General features: G+C 42.1%; 1 protein-coding gene across 1 annotated transcript in view; it reads left to right on the top strand.

The window, feature by feature from the left end:
- The window catches only part of LOC109230322 (RNA-directed DNA polymerase homolog), a 34,556-nt gene extending 23,033 nt beyond the window's left edge, over positions 1–11,523 (top strand). The window contains exons 3-5 of the mRNA XM_019395832.1: positions 11,015–11,123; positions 11,244–11,347; positions 11,500–11,523. Of these exons, the coding sequence (XP_019251377.1) occupies positions 11,015–11,123; positions 11,244–11,347; positions 11,500–11,523 (237 nt within the window). The remainder of the gene's footprint in view (positions 1–11,014; positions 11,124–11,243; positions 11,348–11,499) is intronic.

The following is a 23,590-nucleotide window of genomic DNA, read 5'->3' as shown; positions in this document are numbered from 1 at the left end:
CGGTTTTTTAGATGAACCGACGACTGTGCCGTGGTTACGAGACATTGCAACCTCTCTCGCTACGGAATTTTCGAGGTCCTCAAATTCTGCCCAGTTATGGTTGATGCTTCTGACTGTTGCTACGTGCAACAATCGGCTGAAATTACTTCGGAATTTTCAGGGTCCTCTCAAAATTCTGCCACAGTTTCCAATTTCAGGGGAATGAAAATTTTATTGAATTGTGACTGAACTCATAGGGCTGCCTACGTATCCCCTCTTAAACGGGAATCAGGTCAGGCGTAGTTCAATTTACATCACATAGGGAAACATAAAGATTACACATAGTAACGTTTGACTGCATCTGAATTGATTGGCTTTGGCCAGACTTCTCCGTCCATTTCTGCAAGTATGAGGGATCCTCCTGTCAAAACCCGGTGAACCACATATGGGCCCTGCCAGTTCGGGGAGAACTTTCCTTTGGCTTCATCCTGATGTGGAAAAAATTTCTTTAACACCAGTTGCCCCGGTGTGAACTATCTCGGCTTGACTCTCTTGTTGAAGGCTCTGGACATTCTGTTCCGATAGAGTTGACCATGGCAAACTGCGTTCATTCTCTTTCCGTCTATAAGGGCTAGTTGCTCATAACGACTCTTCACCCACTCTGCGTCGTCGAGCTCAGCTTCCTGTATGATCCTTAGGGAAGGAATTTCTACTTCGGCGGGAATGACGACCTCTGTACCATAAACCAGCATATAGGGGGTTGCTCCGGTTGATGTGCGGACTGTGGTGCGACACCCAAATAGAGCAAATGATAACTTCTCGTGCCATTATTTATGCTTCTCTATCATTTTCCTCAATATCTTCTTGATATTCTTGTTGGGGACTTCTACAACTCCATTCATTTGAGGCTTGTAGGCTGTGGAATTCTTGTGTCTGATCTTAAAGGTTTCGCACATGGCTTTCATCAAGTCGCTGTTGAGATTGGAGCCATTATCAGTAATGATTGACTCTGGAATACCGAATCGACAAACAATGCGGTCGCGGACAAAGTCTGTCACGACTTTCTTAGTCACTGCTTTGTAAGATGCTGCTTCGACCCATTTGGTGAAGTAGTCAATTGCCACTAGGATAAACCTGTGTCCACTGGAAGCGGCAGGCTCGATTGGTCCAATAACGTCCATTCCCCAGGCGGCGAACAGCCATGGTGAGCTTGTTGCATTAAGCACATTTGGAGGTACCTTTATCATGTCTGTATGTATCTGACAGCGATGGCATTTTCGGAAGTACTGGGTGCAGTCCGTCTCCGTAGTCATCCAAAACTAACCAGCTCGGAGTATCTTCTTTGCTAAGACAAAACCGTTCATGTGTGGACCGCAGGTCCCAGCATGAATTTCTTCTAGCAGCCTGGATGTTTCCTTTGCGTCGACACACCTTTGTAATCCCAAATCGGGAGTCCTCCTATACAGGATTCCTCCGTTGTGAAAGAAGTTGTTGGACAATATCTGAAGTGTGCGTTTCTGAGTAGGATTTGCAAGCTCTGGGTGCTCTCCTTTTGCCAAATATTCCTTGATATCATGAAACCAAGGCTTTCCGTCTGCTTCTTCTTTAACGTGGGCACAGTAAGCTGGCTGATCATGGATCTTTACTGGAATGGTATCAATGAAATTCTTGTCTGGATGCTGTATCATAGATGACAGGGTAGCCAATGCATCGACGAACTCATTCTGGACTCTGGGAACATGCTGGAACTCCGTCTTCGTGAACCTTTTCCTCAATTCCTGTACATGATGCAAATATGGGAGTATCTTGGAGTTCTTGGTTGCCCATTCTTCTCATACCTGATGTATAAGTAAGTTTGAATCTCCAATTACTAGCAGCTCTTGAATGTTCATGTCAATGGCCATTTTGAGCCCTAAGATGCAAGCTTCGTACTCGGCCATATTGTTGGTGCACGGGAACCTGAGTTTGGCGGACACCGGATAATGCTGACCGATTTCTGATACTAGGAATGCTCCTATACCAACTCCTTTGAAATTTGCTGCTCCATCGAAAAACATTCTCCAACCGTCATAGGATTCTGCAATATCTTCTCCTATGAATGATACCTCTTCATCAGGAAAATACATTTTCAGGGGTTCGTATTCTCCATCCGCGGGATTTTCGGCAAGGTGGTCTACTAGTGCTTGTCCCTTTACCGCTTTCTGAGTTACGTAAATAATGTCGAACTCACTCAACAGGATTTGCCACTTGGCTAGCTTGCCAGTGGGCATGGGCTTCTGAAAGATGTACTTCAAAGGGTCCATCCTTGATATGAGATATGTAGTATAGGCGCAGAAGTAATGCCTCAACTTTTAAGCTGCCCAAGTCAAAGCACAACATGTGCACTCTAACAGAGAATACCGGGCCTCGTATGGGGTGAACTTCTTACTGAGATAATAAATGGCCTACTCCTTCCTCCCCGTTTCATCATGCTGCCTCAGAATGCAACCGAAAGCTCCATCCAATACTGCGAGGTAGAGTAATAGGGGTCTACCTGGCTCAGGCGGGACCAAGACTGGTGGTGTTGACAAGTACTCCTTGATTCTGTCGAAGGCCTTTAGCAGTCATCGGTCCATTCGGTGGCGACATCCTTCTTCAACATCTTAAAGATCGGCTCACAAATAATCGTCGACTGTGCTATGAATCGACTGATGTAGTTGAGCCTTCCCAAGAAACTCATCACGTCCTTCTTGTTCCTTGGTGGTGGCAATTCTTGAATAGCTTTGACTTTTGATGGATCCAGTTCTATTCCTCGACGACTCACAATGAACCCAAGCAATTTCCCAGTAGGAACCCCAAATGCGCACTTCGCGGGGTTCAGTTTCAGGTTGTACCTTCGCAATATATTGAAGAACTTCCTCAAATCTTCCATGTGATCAGTGGCCTTCTTTGAATTGACAATGCCATCGTCTACATATACCTCAATCTCTTTGTGTATCATATCATGGAAAAGGGTAGTCATGGCCCTCATGTAGGTGGCCCCTGCATTCTTCTGGCCGAACGACATTATCTTGTAATAGTACATTCCCCATGGTGTAATGAAAGCCGTTTTCTCAGCATCTTCTTCATCCATCCAGATCTGGTAATAACCAGCGAAGCAGTCTACAAATGACTACAGTTCATGCTTGGCGCAATTGTCAATCAGGATGTGTATATTCGGCAAAGGGAAGTCGTCTTTCGGACTGGCCTGGTTGAGATCCCGATAGTCGACACAGACTCTGACTTTCCCGTCCTTCTTTGGTACTGGCACGATGTTGGCTAACCATGGGTATTCTACTACCCTGAGAACCTTAGCTTTGACTTGCTTAGTGACTTCCTCTTTGATTTTCAAACTCATATCCGGCTTGAACTTTCTAAGCTTTTGCTTTACCGGAGGACATGTCGGATCGGTTGACAGTTTATGGGCCACAATAGACGTACTCAAACTAGTCATGTCATCATACGACCAGGCGAATATGTCCTCATATTCCTTTAGGAATTCTACGTATGCTTTCTTCTCTAATGGCGATAAGTGAATGCTGATTCGTGTTTCCTTGACATTTTCTGCATCTCCCAGGTTAACAATTTCTGTCTCGTCCAGGTTGGACTTAGGTCTGTTCTCAAAGTTCTCAACTTCTTTGATAATCTCATCCAGTATGTCATCTTCCTCTGAATCAATGTCCGTTTGTGGCGTTGTCTCATTGCATGTCACAGTCATTGGTTCATCAAGATAAGTAATAGTAATGAGAAAAAATAATAATGAGTGTTGATTTATAATAAAAGTCAAAATGCTTCGATAAATTGCATAACTGTTTTGAACATTGGAGATCTTATTGCGGGAATTGAAAAAAGCGAAAGGAAAAATTATTTAGTAAAGAGAAAACAACAGTGACTGGTGCTTGTTTTAGCCTTGCTACCCCGAGGCTCGCCGGGCTCTGGTTGTCCTGATAGTCCAATTATTGAGGCATGCCCCTCTGCTCACAGCCTGTATAGAAGGGCCTTCCTCCCCCTCCTCCTCGAGAACAACACAATAGTCCATGTCATTGTCTTCTAGGAACAAGTTCTTCACCGCTGCCAGTGCCTCCTCTTCATCTAACCCATAAACAATGTCGGCTTGTTGGAAAGTCTGCTCCAAACGCGGTATTGGCTGCTCCAGAGTATAGTAAGGACCGCGCCATGGTGGTGACCAATTGTTGAACTCCTCCAAGGTGTAATCATATCCCAGACCGAAAGTGGTGCCATGTTTATTGAGCTTTATGGGCTTAGCGATTCCTTGGAGGTTCTTGCCGACCCCTTTGCCAGGTTCGTACCCACTCTAATTCAGTATGCTCTCGATTTTGTTATCCTACCATTTGTTCTTGTCGACAGCATTGACCCGCTCGATGTGGTGGTAGGTCTCTCTGCCTAGCTTTCTTCTTCCTCCGATTGCCGGAATGGTTTGGCGACTGTATATAGGGTTGCTACCATTGCCGTGAATGATCACCTCTTGATGATTCCATTCGAACTTTACTGCCTGATGCACTGTTGATGCTACGGCCCCAGCAGCATGAATCCATGGCCGTCCCAACAACAGGTTGTAAGATGCTGGCACGTCTATCACCTGGAAATTGACATCGAACCATGTTGGTCCTATTTGCAAGCATAGGACAATCTCACCAATGGTGGACCTTTGAGAACCATCGAAAGCTTTCACATTGATTGCCCCATCCTTTATCTCGTGCAGTCCCTTACCCAACTTCTTGAGTGTTACCAGTGGACAGATGTTGAGACTAGACCCTCCATCGATCAGGATTCTGGTGATAAAATAGTCCTCGCATAGGTGATGTGCAGCGCCTTGTTGTTCCCTAAACCTTCAGGTGGCAGCTCGTCCTCATGAAAGGTGATCTTATGGGTCTCCAACACTTGTCCTACCATGTTAGTCATTTCTCCGCCAGTGATGTTGCTTGGTACGTATGCTTCACTCAGCACCTTCAGCAGAGCATTCTTGTGTGCCTCAGAATTTTGTAGCAAAGCAAGAATGGAGATTTGCGCTGGTGTTTTGTTCAACTGGTCGATGACCGAGTATTCCTTAGCCTGTATCTTTCCCCAAAGATCGTCCGGACCCGTCTCAATGATGGGTGGCCGGTTGGAGGCCTGCTTGCTTAACTCGGCTAGATGTTCGGGGGTATAGACTCTACCAGTTCTTGTCATACCCTGGGTTGCAACAGTCTATTCGAACCTGACTTTGCCTTTCCTCCTAGCCTCGGCTGTATAATCCCAGGGTATAGCTTTTGTATAGAATGACGGCATGGTGGACATCGCCACTGGGATCGGCGCGGCTATCTTTACTCCGAAAGGAGCATGTGCCTTGGGTGGTAAAACTGCAACTTCAAACGGTATGGGTGCACTTACCGGAGACACGAACTCGACCTCAATCGGTGCTTGTGTCTTTGCAGACGATGTTGCTTCAAATTCAAGTGGTACAGACATATTTACTTCAGTGACCTCAGACGGTTGGATCTAGACTATGATGGGGTAGAGAGTAACTATTGGCTTATTTGGGTCATCACCTTCTGCGATCAAACCTATTGATCCCTCGGGATCCCAGTCATCCTCTATTTCAATCATGTGAATGCCTCCACCCTTATGGTCTGGCAGAGGGTTATTGCGGACATTTGGAGCGGGTTCCTTTGCCACAATAATCTTGTTATCAATTAAAGTCTGGATCTTGTCTTTCAAGGAACGACATTCATCGATGGTGTGCCCTTTCATGCCGGAGTGGTATGCACAGGATTTGTTCGGGTTAACCCACTGAGAAGGGTTCTCAGGGGTTGCAGCAGGGATGAGGGTAAGAAACCAGCAGCTTTGAGTCTCTCGTACAACCGGTCAATGGGTTCAGCAATGGTTGTATATTGTTTTGGAGGTCTGCGATCAAAATTAGGTCGGGGTCTAGGGAATTTTTGGCGTGCAGGAGGTGATTGATAGTGGGATGGTTGAGCATTGTAGGTTTGGTAGACGTGTGCGGGTTGGGAATATCTGGGCGAAGTAGGCTGATATGTGGGAGGTGGAGGTGATTGATAAGTGGGTGGTGGAGCTTGATAGGAGGGTGAGGGTGCTTGGTAATTTGGAGTTGGCTAATATGTGAGTGGAGGTGTTGGGTAAGTCTGGTATTTGATAGGAGATTTGGTCCTTTGTGCAACCATCACGGCCCCTACGTCCCTTTTCTTGGACACACCACCGGACTGCAAGGCCTTATTCGTAGCTTGCAAGGCTTCGAAATTTGTAACCATACCGCTTTTGATACCCTCTTCAATCCTTTCACCCAGTTTGATAATGTCGGAGAATTTGTGGCTCTCGATCATCATTAGTCGTTCATAATACTGCGGGTCCTGAGCCCGGACAAAGAATTTGTTCATCTGTTCCTCCTCTAAGGCAGGTCTGACCTTAGCAGCTTCGGACCTCCAGCGAGTAGCATACTCGCGAAACGTTTCTGTAGGTTTCTTCTTCAGATTCTGAATATAGAACACATCCGGCGCATTTTCTGTGTTAAACCTGAACCTGTCCATAAAGTCGGATGCCATGCCTACCCAGCTTGACCACTTCTTTGGATCTTGGCTGATGTACCAGGACAACGCATCTCTTTTCAGACTCCTCATGAACAGCTTCGTGCAGATTCTCTCGTCTTCCCTTACTCCAACCAACTTGTCACAGTATGTCCTCAAATGGACCCTTGGATCCCCTGTACCATCAAACATTTCGAACTTCGAAGGTTTGTACCCCTCAGGCAGTTCGACATCGGGCTGTATGCAAAAATCTTCATAGTTCAGCCCCTCAATTCCCTTGCTTCCTTCAACTCCTTGAATCCGGCTAGTCAATTTCTTAAGCTCCTCAGCCAGGTTCCTGATGAGCAAGTCTTTTTCAGCATACTCGGGTGCACTTGAGATAGGTTGGGTGGAGTGTGGCATGGTCTCCACATAGATGGGGGTGTTATGGTGGGTGTGAAAGTGGTCATTTGTGGAGCTTTGGAGTTCTGGGATGAGTAGTGGAGTGTTGTTTGGGGTATGGCAGGTATTGCATTGGGTATTTGGGGGAATAGTGTGAGGAGCGGGATGACTCTGTTGCTTTGGGATGTTTTGAGGCGGTGTAGGGTTTTGAGTATTGGGAAAGGTGATATCTGGGGTGTTGAGGGAAAATGGCAGGCTTGCCAGGTTCCGAACCTGATCGAGCTCTTCCTGGAATTTCAGCAATTTCTGGTCAAGTTGGGATACATTTTCCTTGGGAACCTGAGTACCATGGCCATTAGTGACCTCTACGCATTCAGTTGAATTCTCCTTTCTGACGTTGTTCAAATCTTTCATCTTGCCTTTGTTCTTGTTTTTGATAGGACTAAGAGGAGGAGTGGGTGGATGGCCCCTAGATCTCGTGGAATAGGATGATATTGCCAGAGTGCACGAACTAACCTTTGGGGAGGGGAATAACAGAACAAAAATAAAACAAAAAGGTAACCTAGTTAGTGAGGATCGTAAAAAGTATTGCAGTATTTAAACACATAGTGCGGGAATATAAAGCGCGCCCTAATTTGGGGACCTCTTTATGCCTGAGGTGCGCCTATCGACAAATTGATTTGGAGAACTTAGGATGCTAAATGCCTCATTTTATTGATAAAAATATGACAAATCCCAAATTGACACTAAATAAACAGGAAATGAAAAATCACTAATGGCCATTGGCCTTATTACATTTTAAAGCGAAAAGGTAAACTCCTATCTACTTGGTCCCAGAAGGAACTTCCCCAGATTTGGCATCCTTGGCTCCGTCGAACAACATTCCCAACTCGCGAAGTCCCAGCAACAGGTAGGCCCTGGCTAGATGTCCGCCTTCGGTCCCTTTAGCATTTTGGCAGTCTTCGACCCTTTTGAGAAACCTTCTCTCCAACTCTACTATGCCTCGCTCCAAGTATCCCAGTCGCTTGTTGGCTTCTATGATCTTGTATTGGATTGGACCTCCAGGAGGGAAGGTAGGTTTCCCTGATACTTTCTGACGAGAGTTTGATCACTAGCATGAAGATCTTTCCACCAGCCTAGCAGTCTTGGGTGGATGTTGGTGACCATGCCGAATCTGGGGACTTCGTGCCTCATGTTTCTGCAAGGCAAATAAGGTTAGACCCTTCCCCCACCGGACGCGACTATTTAATATCAATGATTAGCATGAAGCATTTAGTTCTCCAAATAAATGCACAGAACGTGGTGATGTCCGTTTGGGTTTAGGAAAACCCAGGGGACTTTGGACAAGGCTATCTTAAAGGATCATTATGTGGATGACATAACTGACCCGGCTAGGTTTGACCATGATGCATGCACAATTTGAACAGAGTAAGGTTTCTATGGGGTTTTAGACTGATAGCCTTGAGCAGACAACCCAAGGGGGAAAGGCACGGAACCGTCGACTGCACCGCTGATCGACTGGTTTTACCGTAAATATGCCTTTCCGGATTTAGGGTGTAATAATATAGGAAGAGCGCAACCACTCATTATAAGTGTTGCTATGGTATTTGTTTGGCACGAGTGGAGTATGACGTTGAGCATGATTATGCAATGATTAAAAATCATGTTGACATGTATTTGCACATTAAGAAAGCGATAAATACAGCAGTTTCATAAATGTAAAGCAATAAAGAAAAGAAAACAAGGAAGATATGTCAGTTTTGCTTTTAAAGAAGAAATTAAATGCTTAAAGGAATTAAATAGATAATTGCACATAGAGAGAGGTACAAATTCACAAGAATAATCTGAAATGGTAAAAGCCTAAAAATCCCCAGCAGAGTCGCCACGCTGTCGCGCCCCCTTTTTCCCCCTTTGCATCGAAAAATCGGGTTGGTGACATTTGGTTGGGACAACTCTTTCCTTTTGGGAAATGGGTTTGCAATTGAAGAGTCGCCACCTAATGGTTTAAGGTGCATTAGGACACCTATAAGGTTCAATTCTAAGTTAGTTTGATAACCAGAGATAGGGTAAGAGATTGAAATTATCCTAAGGGGAAGGTGTTAGTCACCCCTCAGGATCCACTAGTGTGGTTCCCGGCCAGATAGTTTCTTTGTGAATTTGTTCAATTAACAAGTAAACAAACAAGGCTCAAATAAGAGGGGATTTTAAATAAACGAATGTTTGTAAGTGATAAAATAAAATAAAGTTTTGAAAAAGTTATAACTAAACATGCTAACGAATATAAAAGAGGGTCCTAGGTTTATTTATAATATGGATCACATCAATGCAATACCCGGTAATCACTCCTCAAAAGAGGGGATACACGTGGTATTAGCGCACCGGTCATCACATCCATATCTACCCTTCCCACCCCGTTAAGGTGTTAAAGCGCGGATTGGTCTCGACCTCTGTTGCATGCTATTACCCATCCCATTTCTATCAGTCTCAGAGGAATTTGGGATTACTATTCCTATAAGCGGGAGGATTTTAGGGTGACTTTTGGGTTTTAAAGGTAAAAAGACTAAGGCGACATTCAAAACACATAAGACTGCATATTAGAGGGAACATGTAAACAACTAAAGGCTCATATATGCCTCCTCAAGTAGAGCACATAAACAGCATGACTTAAAACACATTTAAGGCCAGAAGTACTAAGACAGGGGAATTTCAGATGTTGAAGCAGACTCATTTATTACATAACTCAGATAAGAAGTCCGAATCAGGCCTGCCTGCTGGATGCAGTAGTTGCTAATTAAACAAAGGCGGATTCAATTTTATCGTTATTACCTAAGGCTTGCCTAAGTGTGTATTGATGATACCTTATAAGCATGATACCTATTACTGATTCGAAAATGGCAAAGCAGTGAGAGTTTTAAACGAGTAATTTGGATCCTATAGGCATGCTTTCTAAACCGCATTAATGAAAGTTGTTTAAACTAATTCAACATAGTACGAGTCAAACTGATTTTAACTAAACTGGTTTCAGATCCTATAGGTATGGTATCTAATTGAGTAGGCAGGATTTATTTGATCATAGCGAAATTCCTATAGGCATGACTTCTATAAAAAAAATACTGATTTTAATCCTGTAGACACGACATCTAGTTTAGAAACTGATTTTAACTTGTGGGCATGATGTCTGATTATAGCCATTAGACCCTATAGGCATGATTTCTAAGTGTGGAAGTAAACATGCAGAACTTTACTAATCAGATCCTAAAGGCAGGATATCTACCCTTAAAACATGCACAATTACCCCATCCCTTTCACTAACTAACCCTAATATTCGTTACAACTTATTACAGACCAAAATACTGAATTACAGAAGAAGTGTAAAATAAGAAGTTATAACCATAGGAAGCCTGATTCTGACTTCCTCTCTGAGTTATGGAACAAACCACCTCAAATGCCACTTGTTTCAAAGACTTTCTCAGACCTGGGTGTGTCAAAGTTCCCTAAGGGTCTCAAGGGACCCCGGGCAGTGCTTACCCAGGTTTGCATAACCATATAGAGATAAGTACAGTGTGGAAGGGCCATCTCTTATGTTTGGGCTGGGGGAAATTAGGTCTGATTTGGGGTTCAATTTAGGCGACAATTGAAATAAAATTGGGCTATCAATTAAATAGCCATTTTTTCCCTTTTAAAATTATAAAAAATAGTAAATTAATTTCTGAAACCAAATTAAAAGAACTAAAATGACTTATAGCATATAATTATTAATTTAAAAATACTGGACTTAATTTTCATGGATATAAACACAATTAAATCCTAAAAGAGGCCAATATTGCAATTATATGCAATTTAGTTTTAAAAATACTAAATAAATTTGCAAAAATTATCTTAGCTATATTTCAGCATAAATGTGAAAGTCCAATAAATGAATTACCAAAAAATAATAAGTTTGGAAATCATTATTGGTTTTTTTTATGGATAAAAAATGGGGAAATGAATTGATTTAAAAACCCTTAAAAATTAAGAAAAAAAACATCTGGACATACTTATATATGCATACATATGCTATTTTGAAGGTATTTTGCATATTGAAAAATATATAGGGAAAAATTGGGTATCAACATCCCCGACTCTATCAAAGAGGGCTGATCAAGCTTGCTCGCTGGGCCAGCAAGGCCCCGTTCTTCAGTATAGATGAGGCTCGGGACCGTGGTTGGATGGGCCAATTTATTCGATAAAGACTTCGGACCTGATCTCTGCCGAAGACATGCCATTTCCTAAGAAATGGAACACGAATTGTAATTAGTACTTTGCCTTGAATGTTTAATCTAGTTGTTCTTTCTCTTATCTTTTTCCTTATCGATGTTCTTGGTGTTTCAGCTGTGGCCCAGGTGCTGGACGTAGTTCCTAAACTCAAGGAACAGGTCGAGGGACTGGTATCACAGAGACCATATTCTGAGCGTGCTTGGATGGAATTATTGAAGGGTCGACGGGTGGCCCGCAACCATTGTAAGTTTTCTCCTCCGATTCAATACTGTTTGATCCCCTTGTGCTGTTGTATTCTTATCGGCTTTGTTTTCCTTTGTAGGTCTCTAAAATGACATTGCCATGAGGCCTCAATCCGATGATGAAGATGTGCCTCTCAAGTCCCCTGCTCCAAAGCAGGGTGATAAAAAGAAGAGGAAAAGGGCCCCGAGTTCCCCAAACTCGGAAAAGAAGAAACCAAAGAAGAGCTCGCGCAAGCCCACGAGAAGTACCGACACTCTATCCTCGGACTCAGTCCATCGACTAAGGGATGAGTCCGAAGAAGAAGAGGAAGATAAATCCAAATTGGTGGCCCATGTGCGGGTTGGTGTCATAGTACAAGAATTTCTCGAACCGGAGGGTGCCGATGTTGAACCATCCTGATATAAGGAGGTCGGTGATAGAGCTCCGGCCGAAGCTTCCGAGCCAGAAGAAGTTGAGGCCATTCTGCCCCAAGCTAGGGGGGTCGAGAGAGAAACCGGGGGTGATTCTTTTCGAGCAGTAGAAAGTTCCCCAAGAGATGAGCTTGGAGCGATCGACATCAGCAGGTCCCCTCAGATTTCGGACACCATGATTTGTGAGGCCAGTATGTTAGAAAGCCGTTCTTACGAGGGGCCTCAGGGGGCAACTGATATCCACGGCTTTTTGGATGGGCTCGAGTCTGCAGCTTCGAAAGATGTCACCGGGCTTGGTAACCTGCCGGTACCAAGGAAGTTATTGTCATCGAGTGCCACTGGGTATTCATCGAGCCTGAAACTGGTGGATCGATTCCCGGCCCCAAGTGTTAACCCCGACCGCAGGCGGTCGATAACTTTTTCTGTCCCGGAGGATGCCGGGTTTTTTGCCCCCGTGGGGGTTTCTAGCTACCTTAGATGCTTGTGACCTAGGAAGACCAGGCCGTGATGAATGCGGTGGGAGCGCCTTATCTATTTAATGAGGTTCAACATGCTTTGAATTGGGTAATTTCGAGGGTTACTTCATTATTTATTTTAAACTTGAAGTTGCAAATAATCCTAACATCTTTCTTTGTGCTCGCAGGCTTCAGTATTGCATCATGAGGCTTTCCTCCGAATCCGGGAGGAGCACGAGTGTTACACTCTGTAGTATTACGTCGATGTTATAACCCGTAGTAAAATGATGATTGATTATGATGATAAAATAACACATGCTAGCATGTATTTATGCATAATACACATGATTAGCATAATATGGGTCCTATAATTAGTAGAGAAATGTTGAGGTGCTTATGTGTATATATGTATTCTTTGTAAAATATCTATTGCCAAGTAAAGACAAATGTTGCCTCTTCTACCTCCAAGTCCCTAAGTCATTACAAGTTGATACTTATCCAATCTTTATATTGAAGGAGGTCATTTAGTAGTTGCTGCACATCATACAATTCATATAAATCCGATCTTAAACAATTAGGAGCCCTTTACAATTTCACCCTACGGACAACTCTCTCTAAGGCAATTGTATTGCAATTTTCCTCTTGGTTTGGGAAGTTTTGTGTGTAAAGATGTTGGGAAAGGCTTATCTCTAGTTCATATTATCTATTTTCTTCAAATAATTAAGGTAAGAATTCAACAATCCTTCTAGATAAGTTTGTCTTCAACTTGGAAAAATCCACTTTAAATTCTTATTGATGTAGAAATAAAGGTTATTGTAGTGTTTGTGAGGAAGGATTTGGTTGTGTTGAAGGGCTGGAAATATAGTTATAAATATATATATGTGTTGATATTCTTGCTGGTCAAGGTAATATCATACTCTTCTCCATGTTTTTGAGGTCATTTGGATCATAGTTTGGTTATTGATGAAATGTTGTAGTTGTTGAACGGTTTTGAGTGGTTGCTTAAGCCTATGGCTGAAAATTGTGAAGTATAGTTGTTTGTGATGGTGGTTGTGTTGTGAGTAGAGGAGAAGAGCTAGTAGTGTTGAATTCCCATTATAGGATGAAATGAAGCTTATGCACCCTATGTGTTCGATAAAATGTCGTCGTGAATCAACTTCTTAGTTTATTGATTCGATTGTGATCCAATTCATTTATACAATGTAGATTATCATCCATAGAGTGTACATGAACTCGTGGACTACCGCTAGCTAAGCAGCAGAGGTATGTTAAGGCTATCCCTTCTTTCCTTTTGACATGATCCATACGATACAAACGAAACAAGCAAATGCACAACTTTCATAAATGACTCTATTCGTATAAGTACTAGAAGTGCCTATGTTCTTGATTCTCCATGTGTCCTATTATTCCATCATCTGTTCATGGGTCTGATAGTAGGCTATATAGACGCTATTTACACTCTAAATGTACCATACTTTATTGTTGTTTTAAAGGGTAAATGATAACAAAATACTCTAATTGGTGTTCTTTTGCTTTGCAGGAACTAATCCAAGCTAGGAAGAGACTATGGAGTGTTTTGAAATCAATATTGTGGATATAAGGCCAATCGAGAAGAACCCAAACGAAAATAAGCAAGAAAAAGGCAAAGGAGAACTGAACAAGAGGCCACCGCGACCGCGGTCGACCGCGGCGTGGAACGCGTTGGGCCAAACGAGCGAGGCAGAATGGATGTGATTCACCGCGGTCGCGTCGTATTCTGCCGCGGTCACGATCGACTGTGTACTCGTCCAGAAATTTTGGGACTAAAGTGTAAATCGGGGGAAACTTATCCCAACCCTTTATAAACTCAACAAACTCGCCCAAGTAGGGGTTAAACTTGTTTTTAGACTGACTTGGAGGCAAGAACAAGTGTGAGAAGAGCAATCAACCATTAGAGTTTTTCAATCTTCTCTTTGTTATTTTTATTTACACATTATGAATATTTAGTGATTTTATCTTGCTTTGCTATGAGTAGCTAAATACTTTATCTAGGGTTTTGATGTAACCTACTGAAGGATGAACTTCATGTTATATGAATATAATTTGTCTGGTTTAATCTCTATTTGTTCAACTACGTTCTTGTTGTAGTTAATTGATAGGATCCTCAATTAGCTGTGCCTATTTAGTATGTATTACTCGGGAGAGATTGCATATTTAGATAATTGTTGAACAATACCACTCCCAAAGTATATGAGGGATCAATAACCGAAGGTTTAAAGTTGGGATTAAGGATAACGAAGACTTGGATGTGATCTAAAGTGAGCTGTAATAAAATCCAGTAGCGTAACTCGGGAGAGTGCGTCTAGTAAATTGTTGTAATTACTCGGGAGAGATTTACGATAGTAAGAGTGCTCATGATTGATAGAGACGATTAAGCAAATCTATATGAAATATAACATGAAGGGATTCCATCAATAGGGGAAATCATAACCTTAGATCCTTCTCTTATTTGCTTACAACTTGATCATAGTTAGCTGTTAATTTACTTAACGTTCTTCAGTTATAGTTAGTTAAAACATCACCAATTGTTTTTTAGAATATTTGGGAAGTTGACTACGAAGAATTTAGTGAGTCTAACAAAGGTAATTGATAGGTTAATTCCCTGAGGATTCGACTCTGGGCTAAATACTCAGATTATATTTGCAACGTCCACTTAGTCCTTTTTATAAGGCATAGTTGGGCGTGATCAAATTTTGGCGCCGTTGCCGGGGAATTAACGGTGTTATCAATTACAATTGAAAGAAATACAAAAATTCTTAGTGTAGTCAGTTTTCTTTATTTCCAATCTATACATTGAAATTTTAACGTTTGTTGACTTGGTTGTATAGGTGCATGCCTAGAAACTCATCGAGAACCAGCGAATTATTTGAAGCATTATCAAATCCCGAGAAAGTTTTCAAGGCCTTGAATCGGGTCAACCGGAAAAACAAACAACAACAAACAACTGAACAATTCGAACCAGACATGGGGGATAACGTGGTAGACCCAGCTGCGCTAGTAGCGCCGGTGGTGGCACCTCTTGTGCCAGAAGCTGCTTTATATGACTGGGCACAACCCACAACGGAGAATTTGGTTTAGTCCCGTAGATACAGGCTGAATCTTTTCAAATCACGAACAACATGCTGCACTTGTTGCAAAACAAGGGACTATTTTTCGGGGTCATACATTAAGGATCCTCAACAGCACTTGAAGAATTTATTGTCGATTTGCAAAACTCAAAGGCAACCCAACGTAGATCAGGAAGCAATAAAGCTGTTGTCGTTTCCATTTTCAGTGATAGGAGCTGCCCAGACTTGGCTAAACTCACTCCCCATTAACTCCATCACAACTTGGGAGGAGTTAGTCAAGCAATTTGTGAATAAGTTTCATCCACCCAACAAGACTGCTCAGCAAATTGATGAAATTTTGAGCTTCAAACAGAAATCAATGGAAACACTGCAAGAAACATGGGAATGATTCAAAGGAATGCTGGTTATATGTCTGCACCATGGTATTCCAGATCAGATATTGGGGCAACGATTTTACATGGGTCTAGCAGATGGTGTGAAGGCTAATGTTAATGCTTCAGCTGGTGGAGCATTTTTGAGCAAAAGATGGAGAGAAAGCCAGGTCCTGCTTGACAAGATGGCAAAAAATTCGGGGTGGACAACCAGAAATGCACCTATCACTCCAGTAATTCACTCAGTGCCCTTAGATCCATCCAACACTCTTGCTGAAAATATGGCCAAATTAATGACACAGATGAGTCTACTCACCAAAAAGGTGGAAGAGTCAGGGCAGAAGTAGCAGGTACACATTGTTGATACTACCAATGGGGGCTTATGCACATCTTGCATTAGTCAGCCAATTGGTAACCAATGGAATGCAGAAAGTGATCATCAGCACTACCCTGAAGACATGAATTATGTATCTAATTATGGGGGCCAGAGACAGGGTGGTCAGAATTGGGGCCAACAAAATCAGTCATACAGGACAATCCAGCCACAGCTCAACAATGGAAACATGGGAGGTATGAGACCTTAAAATAATATGGCGCTTACCAAAGGCCACAGGGATATAAAAATCAAAATCAGTAGCAGGGTATCATCCTCCTCAGTAGCAGCATGGTGGAAGACAGGAAGATGGGTTTGCTAGACTCGAAACAATTATGCAGCAGGTTATTGGGTCCAATGCAAAAATGAGTGAAAGGTAGATGCACATGAGTCGGCTATGAAGAATATTGAAGTATAGATGGGCCATATTTCGATGTCTTTGAACAATCGTCCTCATGGGACATTACCTGCAGACACGCGGGTAAATCCAAAAGATCAGGGCCCAAAGCTGCTGATGGCAGTGAGTCTAAGAAATGGCAGAGACTTAGACTTGGAGCAAGAGAGGGCTCGAGAAAGCAGACAGACTGAGACACTTGTACCAGTGCCCATTGAGCTGGATGATTCAACAAAACTGATAGAGGTGACAGTACAGCCTACCTAGGAAGAACCCAGCACACAGATTGAGGCTAAGAAAGAAGCTGAGGCAGCCCAGGAACCGATAGTTGAGGTGGTGCCTGACAAAGAGACAACTCAAGTCATTGGGAAGAAGAGACCTCCAGCACCATTCCCACAGAGGCTGGCCAAGTACCAGAAAGAGGAACAATACAAGAAATTCTTGGAGATGCTGAAACAAATCCAGGTAAATATCCCATTGATTGATGCTTTGAAGGAGATGCATGGCTATGCAAAAATGATGAAGGACTTGATGTCCCGAAAGATCAATTTCCAAGACTTGGCCACGGTGACTCTAACTCAGACCTGCAGTGTTGTGGTGACTAGACCAGTTGCCGAGAAGTTGTCTGACCATTGGTAACTTTGCTTTTGCCAAGGCGCTTTGTGAATTGGGGGCTAGCATAAATCTTATTCCCCTGGCAATCTGTAAGAGGTTGGGGATTGGAAGAGCTAGACCCACGTCTATATTATTGCAGCTGGCTGACAGAACCGTGAAGCGGCCCTCTGGTATCTTGGATGATGCATTGATTCAGGTATGGAAATTTGTATTCCCTGCAGATTTTATGATTCTAGGTTGCAAGGTGGATGAAGAAATTCCCATAATTTTGGGAAGGCCGTTCTTGGCCACAGGGAGAGCTCTCATTGATTATGAAACTGGGGAGCTCAAGATGAGGTTGAACGATGAGGAGATAACATTCAATGTGCAGAAATCTATGAGGCGACCAAGTGAATTCGCCAATTGTTCTCTTATTGATGCAGTGGATGTAATCGTAGAAGCAGACGATGAGACGCTGACTATTGAGGACCCTCTTGCTGTATGTCTGGTAAATTTAGATGAGGTGAATGGGGAAGAATTGGCAGAATGGGTGCTGGCCTTAGAGGGCAGAGGGTTTTGGGATAGAACACTTGAATTCGAGCCCCAGCACTTAGAAAACAGAGAAACTCCTCCGGCCAAGCCATCCATAGAAGAACCACCAAAGCTGGAGTTGAAGCCACTGCCCGCCCATCTCAGGTATGAGTTCCTAGGTCCTAACTCCACATTACCAGTTATTATCTCATCTAGTTTGTTAGATGTGCAGGCACAACAACTGTTGCAGGTACTCAAAGAGTGCAAGACTGCCATTGGGTGGACCATGGCAGACATTAAGGGGATCAGCCCGGCATATTGTATGCATAAAATTTAGCTGGAAGAGGGACACAAACCTTCCAGGGAGCACCAAAGAAGGCTGAACCCCAACATGAAGGAAGTGGTGAAGAAAGAGGTGATTAAGTGGTTGGATGCGGGAATCATTTTCCCAATCCTTGACAGCAACTGGGTTAGCCCGGTGCAATGTGTTCCTAAGAAGGGTGGCATGTCGGTGGTCAAAAATGATAACAATGAGTTGATCTCTACAAGAACCGTCACAGGCTGGAGAATTTGCATGGACTACGGAAAATTAAATCTGGCCACCCGGAAAGACCACTTCCCACTTCCCTTCATTGATCAGATGCTTGACAGATTGGCAGGGAGGTCCCACTTCTATTTTCCGGATGGGTACTCAGGGTACAATCAAATCTCCATTGCACAAGAGGATAGAGAGAAGACCTCCTTCACTTGCCCATATGGAATTTATGCTTTTCGGAGGATGCCCTTTGGCCTATGCAGTGCACCCGCCACATTCCAAAGGTGCATGATGGCCATATTCACTGATATGGTCGAAGACATAATGGAGGTGTTCATGGATGATTTCTCAGTGGTGGTAAACTCATTCGATGAGTGCCTTATAAATCTGACCCGAGTGGTTAAAAGATGTATTGAGACTAACCTGGTACTTAATTGGGAGAAGTGCCATTTCATGGTACAAGAGGGCATAGCCTTGGGGCACCGGGTATCAAGCAAGGGAATCGAGGTGGATCGTGCTAAAGTTGATATGATAGCAAAGCTGCCACCCCCACCTCAGTCTAGGCAATCAGGAGCTTCCTCGGGCATGTCGGTTTTAACCGGAGATTCATAGAACACTTCTCCAAAATTGCCAACCCTCTCTGTAAGTTGTTAGAAAAAGATCACCCTTTCTTGTTTTCTAATGATTGCAGGGTAGCATTCGAGGAGTTAAAAAAGAGGCAAGTCACAGCACCCACCATTGTTGCCCCCGACTGGGAGCAACCATTCGAACTCATGTGTGACGCCAGTGACTATGCAGTGGGGGTAGTGCTGGGACAGCGGAAAGACAAGCTAATGCACCCAATCTACTACGCTAGTAGAAAGTTGAGTGGAGCCCAACTGAACTACACTGTAACTGAAAAGGAGATGCTGGTGTGAGCACATGATTTTTGCCCTATATGAAATACTCCTACAGAATCCCAAAGAAATAGATTTTTTCTTTTAATTATTTGTCATTTTAGGACTTTTTGTAGAATTTTCTTAATTGTTTGCATTTTTCTGTGCATGGTTAATTCTTATTTAAATCTTGGAAAAAATTACCAAATATCATGCATTGCATTTAGGATTTTGTTTTTACATTTTTAGAATTAATTAGAAATTATTTGCTTTATGAAACTTTGAAAAAATAAAAAAAATAGCTTGTTTCTACATTTTTATCTTTTAATTTTTAGCTTATTGATTTTTCTCTTTTATTTTAGAATTAAGTATTGTTTATAATTTTTATAATTAGCTAATTAGTTTAATTTCACACTTTTGGATAATTTAGGATTTTTAATTTGTAGGATTTTAATTAAAAGAAAAGGAAAAATTAGAAAATAAAAGAAGGAAATGAAAAATGATTTGTCTTGTGAAATTGGGCCATTTTCAATTGGAATCCGCCCAAAGGTATTCCCCAGTCTAGGCCCAAATTACCCCCATACCTGGTCCAAACCATTCAGTCACTTGGATAACTCAAACGACGTAGTATGGAACATAAACTACGTCGTTTTGAACTCAAGAGTTTAGAACAAATCTTGGCCCTCCGTTTCAGTTCATCCAACGGCCCTAGATACTTCCCCCTTTTCGTTTATAATTGTCTGAATACCATCCAAAACATCCTAAGACCTAATTCACTTCATCTCTCCACTAGGCTGTCTCTAACCCTAGCCGCCGCCCTGAGGTTCCCAAGCCATCTCCGGCCGGTGGCGGAGCCCAATCAACCCCAAACTTTGACCACACAACCCCCACTCACCCCCGATCCCTAATCCACCACCACATCTCCCCAAATCCTCACCAAATCGGACCAACGTTGGATCTAAAAAAAAGAAAGAGAAATCTTCTAATTCTTCAAGTTTCCAAGTGCGATTGAGCCTGAAATGTGTATTAACTGTTTGTTCTCAACGAGAACACGCGATTAATGCCAATTTCAGCTAAAAATCGGAAGTGTCGGATGTCCGTTCAAGCCTGTCCGTCTGCATATTTAGGTATCTCCTTTCTTTTCTCATTTTTCTCCGTCCTTTGCTTTGTTCTCGTCCTCGTCTCCTTCTGGATCTTCCTTTCTCTTTCTTGTTTTCTGTTTTGATTTGTTTCTGTTGCATGATTAGGATTAAGTCATGATTAGCATGTTTGTTAGTTCACTAGATTCCTGGTTTGATTTTGCTCAAATTCTCCTCCTATTTTTGTTTTCTTTGGAATCATGGTTTCAGGAGTTCCTATAACTCCGTTAGTCCATTTTCTTGTGGTTTTCTTTTGGTTTTTGAATTAAGACTTGAGCTTCGTAGGTCAGAGGCCCAAAGAGGGTAAGGGTCGATTTTGGTTGTCAGGCCATGGGGTCAGGGTTGGGTTTGGTTCTGTTTTAGCTTGACCCATATTTGGTCCTTGAGGGTAAATAACAGGGGACTAAAGGGTATTTGGAGAATTTAATTTGAGGGAATCATTTAAAATTGATTGGGAAGCTTCCAGGAAAGAGGGGATTGGGTAGTTCAGTAAATGGGTTTAAAATTCAGGGTGTTATTTGAACAAAAGAAAAATTGGGGAAGGGGTAATTAACAAAACTATGAACTCATTTCTGTTGCCCTAAGGCCCTCTATATAAGGCCTGTTTTCAGTGAAATTGGGCTAGGATTGACACCAAAAAATCAAAAAACGACTGAAGGAAATACTCTGAAAAATATACTAAAATTTCAGCATCATTTTGGGTAAAAACTACTGGGAATTGGTCTTAATCTCATTGTTAGCAGTAGTTAAAGAGTTTCAAAGGTTTTTCTGCACTATTTGGTATTCAAAATGGTCTAAGGAAGCTGGTTTTTGCTGTGTGAATTTGCTAAAGTGCACTTTTCTTTTGCTGCTGATTCCTTCACTTTTCTTTTGCTCTAATTTTCCCAGGTATATCCTCGACTGTGGACAGCATATGAGATGTAAATGTGCAATCAAAATATGGAAAATATGTTGAATACAAGTTGTTTCTTGTTGAATCTTACTTTCCTGTTCTTCAATCGCATTTATGTTTTGTAATAACTTAAATTTTATTTGCATTCTACTGTCCTCCTGTGTTAGTGATGTGGTAACATGTTATTAAGTTTGAGGGTTAAGTCTTCAATGTCTCCTGTTATGTGGTGAGTCAATTTAACTTGTCTTTGGTATGGGGAAGATGCTCAGGGTTTTGTTGTTGGCAGTGAGGGCTCAGGTCATATGGTGAATTACTTTTAGCTTTCATTTCAATTTGTTCAAATTGATGCTGACTTTCAGATTCAGGGATTAGTCATGGAATAATTTCGTTGGTTTTTTTTTATAAAGTTTAGTTCGAACTGATAAGTGTTAATTATTTCAAACTATAAGAACTTCACTGCTGTTTGCTAGGTTACTATCAAAGTTTGAATCTCACACAATTGTTTATAAGTTAGCTTGGGACTGAATTAAGTGTGAATGCTGTACAGCCTTGTTCTCCTGTCACTAGTGCAATTGAATTCAAAATAATGCTGCTCTTAGGCGTGTAATATGGTTTGGTAACTTCAGAATGTTTTTCATTCTTATATCATGTTGTTGTGTACTGCTGAAAGCCAATTGGGCTCAGTTGGTCTTCTCAAGTTTCAAATGTTGCTTATGTTCTGTGGGACTCGATCTTGAGTCCCACACTCCCCAGCTTTTACTTTTCATGAGATTTGGGTTTACCTTGGGCCTAGACTTTGAGACCACTTGGAAATGAGGAAAATTGTGGCCTTATAGTTCTTTAGGTTTGTGGTCGAGCCCAGATCCCCATTTAATGGGCTGCTACGAATTATGTATACGACAAGCTTGGCCCAAACGCCTAGAGGCCCAGCACACCCCTGTAATTAGTAGTTGCGCAAACATGGCCTCAAATTGCATTGTCTAAAGTAATTCTTGAAATTAGGATGAGGTGTGCCATATCAAACAAGACCAGTAATTTATGGTCCTCAGAAATCTAAGCCAAGAAATCATTTGAACAAATAGACTTGAGGTGTACCACAAGCAAAAATTAAACCATCCATGGCCCTCACACATGTTAATTTTGACATTAAAAAATGAACTTTGTAGTTTGCTTTAGGCGCACTAATTATAAATATCACAGTTATTATTAAAATCCGGAGGTACATTTCATGTGGTCCGATTTTAATTTTCTAACAGGGTTAAATAGCACGTGTCGTAAACCATGGGTGCATTTCATGTAGCGTGGGTTGCGATATGTTTTAAACAACCTTGAATTAATCCTTTAAATAAGTAAAAGCGGTTTTCAAAAGTTAAAAATGCACATAGGTTTCAAAGATATTTTAAAATCAAATAAATAGGCCAATAATAACAGTTGAGCGACCGTGCTAAAACCACAGAACTCGGGAATGCCTAACACCTTCTCCCGGGTTAATAGAATTCCTTACCCGGATTTCTGTGTTCGCGGATTGTAAAACAGAGTCAACCTTTCCTCGATTCGGGGTTTAAAACCGGTGACTTGGGACACCATAAATTATCCCAAGTGTCGACTCTGATCTAATAAATAATCCCGTTTCGATTGTCACTTAAATTGGAAAAAACTCCCTTATACCCTTACGGGGTGTAGGAAAAAAAAGGTGTGACAGCTCTGGCGACTCTGCTTGGGAAAAAGAACCCAGAACTTCTGTTTCAGGGTTCACGAATTCGAGCTTAGATTAATTGTTATAGCTGACTTTATTTATTATCTGATTTTTATATGTTTGAGCCTAATGTGCTAATTGCCGCTTTTTACCGCTTTGATATTTTTTGGACTGTGTATAAATTGTTACGAAACCCTCCTCTCTCTGAGTGTTCTAAATCATGTGGGAAGGGTGCACTTCGTGTGACTTCTCTTCTGTTAGAGTCATATCCCAATTTTAGAACGAGGTGCAGACAAGTTGCAAAGCCGGTGAAACTTCTGTATTCCCGGTACGCTGCCCCCCTCGGCTCGAGCTGTCCGCTCGGGTAAGCCAGGTCTAGAATAAATAAACTCAGGTTTTTAAACCTAGAATAACATAGCCTCATGCCGGATCCCTAGTAACAACGCTTGCTTGCATCATGTGCATTTGACTTTGGGGACTCAACACAGGTTGGGTCCGTCTAGTACAGGTGTACCCAAAATAACAGGCCGTTTTGATGCATCCTATGTGCTACATGTTGCATCTTTTTCAAGGGTAAAATGGTCATTTGGCGGACCAATGATAGTTGAGGGCAAATGAAAAAAAAGAAAAAAAATGAGAAAGAAAAGAGGGTGAAGCGTGAAAATAAAGCAAGTAGGGCCCAGTTATGTTTTCTTTCACATTTTTTTTTAGAAAAAGACAAAAAATACCATGAAAAATCCAATTTTTTTTTTTTTTAGTCAACTACTTCCCTTACTACTTTTCCTTAAAAAACGTAAA

This window comes from Nicotiana attenuata, chromosome 7 (genome assembly GCF_001879085.1).
Source record: "Nicotiana attenuata strain UT chromosome 7, NIATTr2, whole genome shotgun sequence".
Taxonomy (NCBI): Eukaryota; Viridiplantae; Streptophyta; class Magnoliopsida; order Solanales; family Solanaceae; genus Nicotiana; species Nicotiana attenuata.
Note: the sequence above shows the minus strand (reverse complement) of the source record. Positions and strands in the feature narration are given on the sequence as shown.